The sequence below is a fragment of the Psilocybe cubensis genome, chromosome 6 (genome assembly GCF_017499595.1).
Source record: "Psilocybe cubensis strain MGC-MH-2018 chromosome 6, whole genome shotgun sequence".
NCBI lineage: Eukaryota > Fungi > Basidiomycota > Agaricomycetes > Agaricales > Agrocybaceae > Psilocybe > Psilocybe cubensis.
In genome coordinates, this window is record NC_063004.1 from 3,391,557 (window position 1) to 3,402,540 (window position 10,984).

The 10,984-nt window shown below is 43.9% G+C and overlaps 2 protein-coding genes across 2 annotated transcripts; one reads left to right on the forward strand and one right to left on the reverse strand.

Annotated features, from left to right (window-relative positions):
* Positions 1 to 825: 825 nt before the first annotated feature.
* JR316_0007543 (uncharacterized protein) lies at positions 826 to 1,706 on the reverse strand (the record flags this gene model as incomplete). Its single annotated transcript, XM_047893279.1, has 3 exons — positions 826 to 961; positions 1,034 to 1,633; positions 1,690 to 1,706. The coding sequence occupies 3 exons, from the start codon at positions 1,704 to 1,706 to the stop codon at positions 826 to 828; spliced, it is 753 nt and encodes a 250-aa protein (XP_047748561.1).
* Positions 1,707 to 6,075: 4,369 nt separating this feature from the next.
* JR316_0007544 (uncharacterized protein) lies at positions 6,076 to 6,964 on the forward strand (the record flags this gene model as incomplete). The annotated part of the gene is made up of 5 exons (XM_047893280.1): positions 6,076 to 6,109; positions 6,387 to 6,432; positions 6,486 to 6,573; positions 6,641 to 6,698; positions 6,765 to 6,964. The coding sequence occupies 5 exons, from the start codon at positions 6,076 to 6,078 to the stop codon at positions 6,962 to 6,964; spliced, it is 426 nt and encodes a 141-aa protein (XP_047748562.1).
* Between the last annotated feature and the right edge of the window lie 4,020 nt (positions 6,965 to 10,984).

Sequence of the window (10,984 nt, forward strand, 5' to 3'; positions counted from 1 at the left end):
TGTACTGAGTTATCGTTTTGTTTATGTTAATTAATTGTTTCAGGCATCAAGAAAGCTTCTGTTCATAGAAAAAACTTAGAATTGAAGGACCGTAATGAACTTTATTCGTGATTTTGCTAAGCTCTGATTTACGTGATTATATGTTGAGCATGAGGGAATAATATTATGTTTTGGAACATTTTGTTTCTACTAACATGTAAGGTTCAGATCAACGTGCATAGTCACAAATGGAATAGCATGAAAATTCTAGGGCGTAGAGATGGAAGGAAGAAGACAGAAAAGGAACACAATTCCATTTATACGTGAACCAAGCCTCCAGAATATGCATAAAAGGCGGGTTATAATCCGGAATCTCTCATTGCTTCAGCACTCTCTCAAGTCGCAAGTCGATATCACAATGAAGACCTTCACCTCCGCTGCCTTTGCCCTCGTATCATGCGCACTCATGGTCCAATTCGTCGCCGCCGACCTGACGAGTTGCCTCACTGGTAAATATGTCGAGTCTAGACAGGGGAAGTGATTGACTGACATGCATATCATACGACAGACTGCACCACCGCACTCACCGCCTGCACCACTGCGGCTTCCTCTTCTTCCAATCCTGTCACAGCTATACCACAGTGCACCACGGCGTATACATCGTGCACCATTGCTTGCATTCTTTGAAGGCCATCATACCCCCGGACCCGACATGGGGTAACAGTGTACGCTGTCCGCACATTTTGACATGACATTTTTTGACCATTAAATATTGTTTACAGCTGACGATTCTTGGGTAAAGGGATTATCCATGCAGACTTTAAACTTGATACTAAATATATATAATCAATTTGATTCTTTGCTCGAGACATATTTTATCATTGCCTGAAGTATGCCAGTGAGGATAAACAGTTGATAGGTATTTTCGAGTATGTATACGATGTCTTCAAAGTGAGATTCTGCGGCAAGTGTTGATAAAATGCTTGATAATTAAATTGATCTATATTATTTAGCCAGGTAGACGGGCCAGAAACATATCCATCTAAATATTCACCTCCTTTTCGGGTCAAAGGCGAATGGCGGAGGCTGGTGGAAGGTGTTGTAGTGCTGCGCATATTCGTCCTCCCGAATACTCACTTGTTTGCCCACTTTCTGGCAGTCTGGACAGAGAAAGTACCGCAGTTCTCCTCCGCAATTCATGCCGTGACAATTCTGCGTGTGGGTGTCAAAGAAGCCATAGCGCTTGACGTACATATCCTCTGCAGACATGATATGTGCGAAGAGATTGTCTCCGTACACCATCTCGGGACAGTTATCGTCAATAGGGCAGTATCCAATGGCGTAGGGAGGTGGTTGGTGGTCTTGGTTGATGTGCCTTGCGAGATTCTGCTGTTCGACCCAGGTTTCTCTGCCGAACATGGCACACCCGAGGCATTGAATGCGGGTTGTGTTTCCTGGTGTGCAATCGATGCCGTGGCAGTCCCGGAGGTGGCGGAGGATAGCTTGGTACCTGCATTCGTAGTACTGCGCCTTTGTGAGAGGCTTCATGAACAAGACGGATCCGTACATTTTGTACTTGCAGGCCTTGTTCAGGACACAGGATGCTGGGTGCCTCTCTTTCGGAAGCGCATGGCTTGCAGAAGGAGTAGTGATGCTTGGGATTTCATAATTAGCTCATAAAATATATTCGTTGAGTCGGATATTACTCACCCTTGATAGGAGCTCATTTTGTCGGATGCAAGACTGGTATCTTTGAGTTGTCGATGAAGTTCTTGCTATCTAGCCATTTGGAAAAGGTACATTTATATTCCTTCCGTCAATGCGTTGAGTGGCACAAATTAGGATGGGCTGCGTTTTTCAGCCACTCGCCGCATTGAAGCTATTTTGGTAGACTTGGCAAGAAAAGACGTAGGCGTCGGCTCTGAAGGTCAAAGCGACTGATAATCCGGCACCCTTTGGAACACAAAGCAAATCTCCGAAAAAAAATGTTCGCCGGCAATCTAAACGGCGCCTTTGTGTGTTACTAATTATCTCTTGGGCATGACCTAACTCCAATACTATGTGTTGTTCAATACACGCCGGACAAAAATGCTGACCAGTTAGCCTGGGTGTTGTCCTGACCAGTGACGTGACTAGTACGGTGACCAATTACATAGTGTCACACATATGTTGTCACGCTAAGTCATTATTAGTAGGCTCAACCAGTAAATAACATATTACTTGATTGTTTAATATTTCTTCCTACTCCGCACTGAGTTCTAACGCAAGACAATCAAGTAATTTGCCATTTACTGTTGAGTCTACTAATAATGAATTAGCGTGACAACATATATGTGACACTATGTAATTGGTCACCGTACTAGTCACGTCACTGGTCAGGACAACACCCAGGCGAGAGCGTCGGATCGACTGGGAGCGAGGGCCAAATGGACCTGGACCTGGACCTGGACTTGGCCCTCACATGAATCTGGGAATATTTGTCAGATTTTCCCAAGGTCCAAGGCAAGGTCCATCGTAGGTGTTATTTTAGTGTTACCTTTGCCCGTCATTGCCATTGTGTTTGTGCCACAGCTGACAGAATCTGATAAATAACCAGTAAATTACCACTGAATTTAAAAAATTGGATTAAGTAGCTTCTCTAACTCATTATAAACTAGCATGGTACTATGGCATTAATTTTCTAAGTAATCCAAGTAACTCCCTATATAAATTTGATATAACATTGATCATTCTGAAGAGCCCTAATATTGTTTAAAGCACTAGAGATTTGGTCAATATTCATAAATATCTAAACAATAATTCTTCTGGTGATAGAGAACCATTTAAATCTTTTTGAGCAATGCACCACCACAAATGATGTTAAATGCAGTTGAATGAGTCTCAATATGCCGCAAATATTCCAAGTTCAAGCTGAGTTTCGGCTGAGTTTTCGAGTTTGATCCAATCAGGTGACTCATCCCACAGGTTCCCCTTAAGCTCCATGTTTGTCACTCATGGTACAACAACAGGAATATATGTGGAACATATCTAGTCCACTGGAGGTTTACACAAAGGCCATATGTGGGCCACGGTGAGATTTTATCTCGGTCAAGCCCCGAAGTCCAAGTCCAAGTCTGGGCCACGGTCCATGTTGGACCTGTGACCCAGTCGATCCGACTTTCTGACCCAGGCTAACTGGTCAGCATTTTTGTCCGGCGTGATATAAGCATTAATTCTGTTATATACTATGTGTTTATCGTCGTCGAATAAAATATCATAGCGGATCCCTCAATGCCATTGGTTCATATGTTCTGGAAAAGCCCCCTTCTCAATATAAGTCGGTTGTCCATGAATTGGCGGGCATGCCATGCATGCAATGAGAGTAGCGTCGCCTGGGCTGCAAACGATATTGTGACACTGGTGAAGGTGCGAGCGGATGCTCTCGCGGCGTGTCGGGCCGTCGATGGCGCTGGAGTACATCTTGTTGGGGCATCGGGAGTTAAGGACGCAGAGGCCGGATTTTCTGGATAGTATCACGATTATTAGAAACGATAAATGGTATTAACGACGAACTGAAGAACTTACGATGCCATTTTAGATGCAAAGATATTAGTGATTAGGGGTATCGTACTTTGGACTCGATTTAAGATGATACTTACTGCTGCTCAACGGAACCCATTACTTATATCAGTACTACTAGGCTACTATACTCTCATACTGTCCTCATCCATTGAGTCCAAGGGTCACACCAGATGAAAGCGCAAGTCATTCACAACATTTCTATTGTTGTAAATAGTGGCACCATCTTTCAGTCGTGAAAGCATATTTAATTTAGCAATGAGGCATAAAGCATATTGAAGCGCAAGCGTGCAATCAGGAAACAATGACTTCAAAGTAATTCACGCGTCGGGCGACGGCGGTGCGCTTTCATCCTTTAACTTGGATCTTCTCACGATCCGGTCGACGTCATTCAATTGCAATGAAAGCAGACCTTAATATCCTCCGGTCTATAAGCACAAAAAAGCAGCTTGATATCGGTTAATTTGTGCTAGAGCTTGGTTCATCGATTTTTGGTCGCCCAAAGACGAGTGCTGGTGTCAAAGCCTGCTTCGTTTAAAGAGACTGCTCCGCCATGAGATCATGCGGTATGCATTCTGGAGAACATAGTAATAAATATCTATCATTCATTAGTGAAAAGGTAAAAGAAATTTACTACCCATTAATTCATTATGCATTAAGAGTTAGGGCATCATAGATGGTATAAGGAAGGTAAAGAGCTTTCACTACGCATCGATAGGGCATGTTTGTATGTCAGGGTGTAAACAAACATCATTTGTAATCATCACGGCCCGAAGTGACGAACTTTAAGGGGCTTGGCGGACATCAAGCGAACTTGCCTCGTGTTCATCGTAAACGACATGTTGCGTTGGCCATGTAAATTGGACCACTTCGCGTCGACTGTTTTTGAAGTGAGAGGAGACTGTCCTATAGAGGCTGCGACAAATTTTTAAGGAAAGCTTAGATTTTTAACATGCAAATGATATTCGATGTCAATTTACTCTGGAATTTAAGGGTGTCAGTGTGCTCATGCTTCGACGTATGACTAACTCTACATTTCTGAATGTGACCGAGTCCAGTACTGGTGAGGTTCTTCTCAGATGGCTTTAGCACAGCCCGATCTACTGTACATCATTTCCAGACGGATCGTGGCCTCAACCATGTTTGAATCATCATCGTGTTCCATCTTTTTCGTCCGTTGTTGAATGTAGAGCATGCTAACCAGTACACTTCCTGTAAATTTCTTTAATTAAAAGATAGAGCACTACGGTTGGGAGCCCTCTGTTTCCGTTGAAGTCTTGAAGAAGATTGAAGTAGGATGATTATTCCTTGGCCTCTAAGCCACTAATTGCCCAAGCGAACGCCTGTACGTAACGTCGTGTATGTCCAATCAAAAGACGTTGATTTCTAATTACGGGCACGGGAGATGGAATAGAGCGGGGATTGATCGAATTTCTCATATGTGACTGTTGATATATAATACAACAGGTCATTTACAGTGACTGGTGACAGTGTTTTTCTTCTCGGCCGTTTCTCCGGTCTACGGTCTACCAGGGGACCTCACCTACAGTCCATCTTCCCTTGCATAGGCCATGGATGGCCTCGGTGATTTAGGTCAGCCACAAAGGGTACAAAAGTCGTTAAATGGCCTTTTTACTGGGATCTATTTGTCCGCGATGTGGGTTCTCACTAGCATGGTAACCGATTTGCACCACACCTGACTCCGTCACTACCTAGTCTGTATGGCCTTACCACATACCAGACAGTATATTACTTTCGACGATCCAGGAGGGATTCGTTCTTTCTCCGTAGCACAGTAAGGTCTTCTAGATCGTCTAGGAAATCCACATGATCCCAACAAGTGATGCTGAATCGCGTGCTATTGGACAGGTTTTAATCCTTTGGTGAGTCCGTAACCAGTGAAATGTGCAATCTCGATATTTTTCTCAACTTACTTCATCTTAAAAGGTTTCTGAACACGCTTCATACAGTATTTGGCGCGATTGGTATAATGAATCTTGTCTCTCAGATTCTGTGGAGCCCGTCCTTTGAGTTTGTCGTTCAAAAGCAACCATGGTGAGATTTACCGTGGTCCGTTTTCATGGGACGAAATAATGACTACCTGCACAAACATAGGACATTGGTGGTAAGGTTTTAAGAATATGACGCCGAGAAGTTATGAAATGCCTGACCACTGCTAATTATTAGTTAACGTACTGGATGATGGTGTGTTCGATCATATGCCACCACTTCTTGTACTCGTAATAATCATCGCCACACAGCCCTTTACAGATATGTTTGTTAGAGGGTGACTAGTTTTTCTGCATTTGTTGGTTTCCGGTACATGCGCTTATCAGCCTCCCATAGATTTTACTGTATCCGTATTTGGAGACGTAAGCACAACGCCCTCTTGCGCTCTAGTTATTCATGATATTCTAACATCATCAAAGTGAGCCACAAACATCACATTCTGACTGGAATAGCGGTGAGTCTCAACACTAAATAGCATCATATATCTCACGCCGCACTTGAATGCTTAGTATCCATTCAATCTAGATCATGTCAAGCCTTGGACCTTCCGCTGGAGCATTGTGTATGTGCCATCTCTCTTCTGACATTGATATCTAACCATCCTCAACGGGGACTTAGATTTCGGGATCAAGATGTAAGTGCTATAAATCCTTTTTATTTTCATATGAACGAACCATATCTCTTTCACAGGATAGATCGGACTTGGATTGAATATTTCAACCTAACGGTGAGATTGCCCAATTTTAAGTGTACCTACGACTTACTCTCCATTGACTAGTCCCCTGTCTACGGAACAATTGCCTGCTTATTCGTTGCAGACTTAATAATAGCCATAATAGTATGTTCTCTACTATGGAATAAGCGAACACGATCAGAACAGACTCGGTGAGTTTATAATGTTAACCTGACCAGTGTCTTCATGCTCTAATAAACTACAGAGCCACATCGGTGATCAAAACTTTGATTGGATATACTCTTACTACTGGCCTGCTTACGAGTTTTACGTCCCTCATCGGCTTGATCTTGGTGGGTCCAGATGGTTATTCTATTCTAAAATTTGGATCTCATGTGAAAGAAAATATAAACACATTAGGCTCTAACATTCCGGCGGACGATGATCTATGTTGCATTAATCAACTCGCTGGGGAACAGTAAGTACCCTTTTCTACCAGCAGGCCAATCCACTCAACGATTTAATATGATTACAACTACTCAAGTTTATACCAATGCACTTCTTGCTTCCCTCAACCGCCGAGATCGAATACGAAGTGTGATGGACCCAACAATGGAAATGATCAGCGCACGGTCCCAGCCCGGCACCGGCGCCAAACCAAAAGAGATAGGCACTATTGTGTTTGCGCCATCGGAAGACACCTATGGCAACCAATCAGTGTTGAGCAAAACGGGGGAAGTTTAGTTAAATGCATTACATCTTGCAATCCATAGAGCTAATAGATTCATCTTATTATGACATATCCTCTGGCTTAATGGACATTGACGCTCGAGTATTGGGAAATTCTGGCGGTGCAAATATAATGGCACTTCTTTCCTTGCGCGAGGGGCGCATTCCTGTTTGCACGGGTATGCTGATGATATCAGTTTCAGGGTGCATTTCAGTTCGTATCCTTTCTCGACGGTTCAAGGATGCGAGAAGGGCGTTCGAGTATACTGCAAATAACTTCCTTAGTGATACGAGACAAGAATTATTGGTGACTAACCGTTCCCCAGGACGTTAATCACTCCTGCGTATACCATCGTTCTCTTAAATACCAGGGTCTGAAGTTCCATATTTAGATAGGTTAGAATGGTAAACATCTGTTTGAAGATCATAGACTTGCTAATATCAACCCGGCGAGGGCAATGATGCTCGTAAGTAGCCCAGTAGTAACCGTGTATCCAATCAGCGTCTTGATCACCGACAACGTGCTGTTTGGATACCCTTGTTTAGACATAGGCAAACTAAGGGGATGCAGCAGAATCACCGTTTTATCCCTGACCGTTTCCTCCACAGGAGCACACATACAATGCCGGAGATGATAAGATCTGCCACACATAGGCAGCCAATGATGCCGAGCATGGGGGCCTTCAGCGCGGCGTCAGAAGCAGGAATACGAGAGTGATTTTAGCGATGTGGCTCACAGTCATGTCCAGGTCTTCAATCCATGACTCTCCAATCCTATTAATCTCTGTTTTTAGCGTGGGAAGATTATAGGAAGTATTTTTTAAAGAAATTCTAACATTTTGATGTTAAAGTCTAGATGCGTGATCAGGCGAAGGTCAGTTGCCGTCTGGAGCGGTGAATAAACACATACAAAATGCTCCAGCAGGAGGACCAATGCTGGAAAGTACCTTCTCAGGAAGCGACGTAAGTTGTTAGATCTAAATTTTGGGCATGAGATGGCGTTACTTACCGCGACGAGTGTCAGAAGGGTATGCTTGTCGCTTACTGTCATTACGTTCAGTGAAAGGTCAATCACATGACGTTATACGCTCAACAGAGCCAAACGAGACACATACGTCGCCATATGCGCATGCAGTAGAACCTGTCGCATAGTCTAATTAACATCCGAGGACAGGTTGAACGTATTTCTCAACTCTTTACCATCTCACAATCACAGCAGTCAGAAGCTGGTTGTATTATCAGTAAGGGATGAAACGAAAAGAGTGTGTACACATGCCATAATCCAATATGTGATCTAGCCCTCGTCAAATTCTGAAAAGGTAGGGGCGCTGCAGGACTCACCCCCAGTGTCCTATAATGAATTATGCCTTAAGCAATTGTAGCGCCTGAGGAGAAACAGAGGTTCAATATCTCACCATGGTAGTTTATCTCCTGCGAAATTGTCGGGCTCCGAAAGGAACTCTCCAACGGTGTCGATGATACCAATTGCTCCAAAGACAGTGTGCAGAGTATTGAATACCCTATGAATCCGAGATCAGGGGATGTTCTTCATGAAGGCCGAAAAACTGCAAATACCATATTGCAATGACCTGGATGCCCCAATGAATGTAGACATTGACTTGTTGAGCTGACATATATATGAAGAAGCTCTTGGGAGATTTCACGTACCAAAAGACGCAGTATCACAGGATCGCCTGAAGCCTTGTCAAAGTACACTATTGTTTGGTAGGTTGTGAGACCGTAGAAGCTGAATTTATGGATGCGTTTTAGCGGGTTGCATTATATGTTGTGAGATGGTATATGCAAGTGTGTGATACACTTACATGGCTGAGAGGTATACTCCTATGAACAGGCCATTGAAAGACTTGTGGATTCGTGTTGCAAGGGTTGGGTCTTGTAGATCCGTCATCAGGGCAGATATAGAGACCGTGATGGCCGTCGCACGACGTAGCCTGGTATTCGAGGAATGAAAGGCGACGCTTGACAGTCCTCTCCCATCTTTATGTATTCAAGGTGTATTGGAGACAAAGTCATGACTACAAAGCAATATTTGTCGAACGAATGATTTAATCTGGGTCTTACTGATTCTCGTTAGACTTTCTCCGGGAACCATGGACATAGGGCGGGGTTTCACAAATATGATTGAATTCTGTAGCTAACCTTGTATAATCTACGTTTCATATCCGAGCCTCGGAGATACAGATGAGGATTAACTTCAACGATACTGATAGCGACATAAAACGTACCTCGTTACATCAATATTTGGGCCGTTCCGAGAACTAGATTGAGATGGTGGTACCAAGAAAAAAAATGAGGTGCACAAAGAGACGTGCCATAGAACTTGATGCAAAGTACTGGCCCTTAGCTCTTCTCAAATTCCAAGCTGTCCAGCATAAGAATAGCTCCTGCATCGTGTTCAACCATTCCTGTTATAGCACTGAGAGGTGAGACGAACAATGATTCAAAGAGTGTACTGCTCATCTTCACACCTTCATGAGGTCAATCTTCAGGATAGTGCAATCGTGTATCGTTTATCGTAAGAGCCATACGTATAGACTTGTGTACGACGGTGAGAGCATTAGTAAGTACGTTTTCGATCACGGCTCAGTTCCACATCCGAGAATATGCATCGTTCAGCCTTTCTATCCCCGTATACAAGTATTCAGTTGCTGATAATAGAACCTTTATACGATACACAGCCTGCAGCTAAGAATCTTCAGTCCAGCTTTAGGTTATCAGAAAGGAGTTCTTCTTTCCAGTCTCGTCACGGTGGCACAATGTACAAGTCAATTTTTTATACATGAGACCAAGCACAGAGAATAGAACACGTCCAAGGTGGCACTGATTGAAGTCGGTACCGCGCATAACGGGGTGTAAGGAAAATAAACGCCCAGGGGCAATCAGCGCTTCCAGGAGGTAGAAATGGGGTATGCCGAGAATATAAAGATCAAAATCAGCATTCTGAAAGACAGAGTCAATGTCTTTGTAGAGCATTCAGGTGTGATGGCGCCAGAACTGCCAGGGATATGGGAAACGGACGAGTCAGAAGGCGGGTGAAGGCGGGAACAGTATGGAACACATGGTTGGAACAAGAAAAGCGACACGGAAGACGGGTGTGCTCAGGAAGAGGCCAGGGTGACTGCGCGCGCTCAACGTTTCGATATTGACCTTAGACGAACGGGGGCGTTCAACCAGTGCTGAGCGCAATGTGCAGAAGAAGAATGTATGAGTTCGGGGATCGGGATAGTTCGGGACGTGTTGTGTGGATATGTTTGTACACTGTGGCAACGTTCGGCGGCAATCTCCGATTGGCTTCAGCATTGGTCTTGAATAAATCCTTTCATGTTCTCTTTGGTATCACCATGAAGCTCATGTACATATTTCATGTTGGTAATCGAAGTACAGTAAGATACATTTTACAATGGATCAACTAAACTTCTTCTAAATTAGTTAAGCCACCTTCAGACGAACCAAATACTATCGCGCTGAGCTCTGAATCTTTCCCTTTCCGTTCTACATGCGACTCGGCTGGGAGAGGTATGCTAACAATACCAGAATCAGGTTCCATGGCTTTGCGTATTCTATCACGTCGGTTGAGTGATGCAAGAAGTGCGCTGGTGTATACTGGCGACCGTGTGGAATCGCGGTGAGTATGTGTTAAGTGAGGAGCACAAGCGTTTGAAATGACGAACTGTACTGACCGTTTCCTAGTGTATTGAGTAATGAAACATATACCAGAGTTCTTCGGTATGTAAGCGCCTGCCGGAGGGGTTTTAGTTTATCACCATGAGATGTATATTCGAGGTGATATTAGATTGCGCGCAATGTACGCACCAGGATTAATCCAGCGAGGGACGTAAAGCTTGTCAGAATTCCCGTTGTGAGGGTGTACCCAACCAAAGTTTTGATCACGGAGGTTGTTCTGCCACAGTAAAACTCTCAGACGCTTCAGATACCTGTCAAATGGAGATTGAAGAAATTCAGAGACACAGCTGATTTCGATCGTTTTTGCCAGAGAAGAGCGCAGACTGTTAC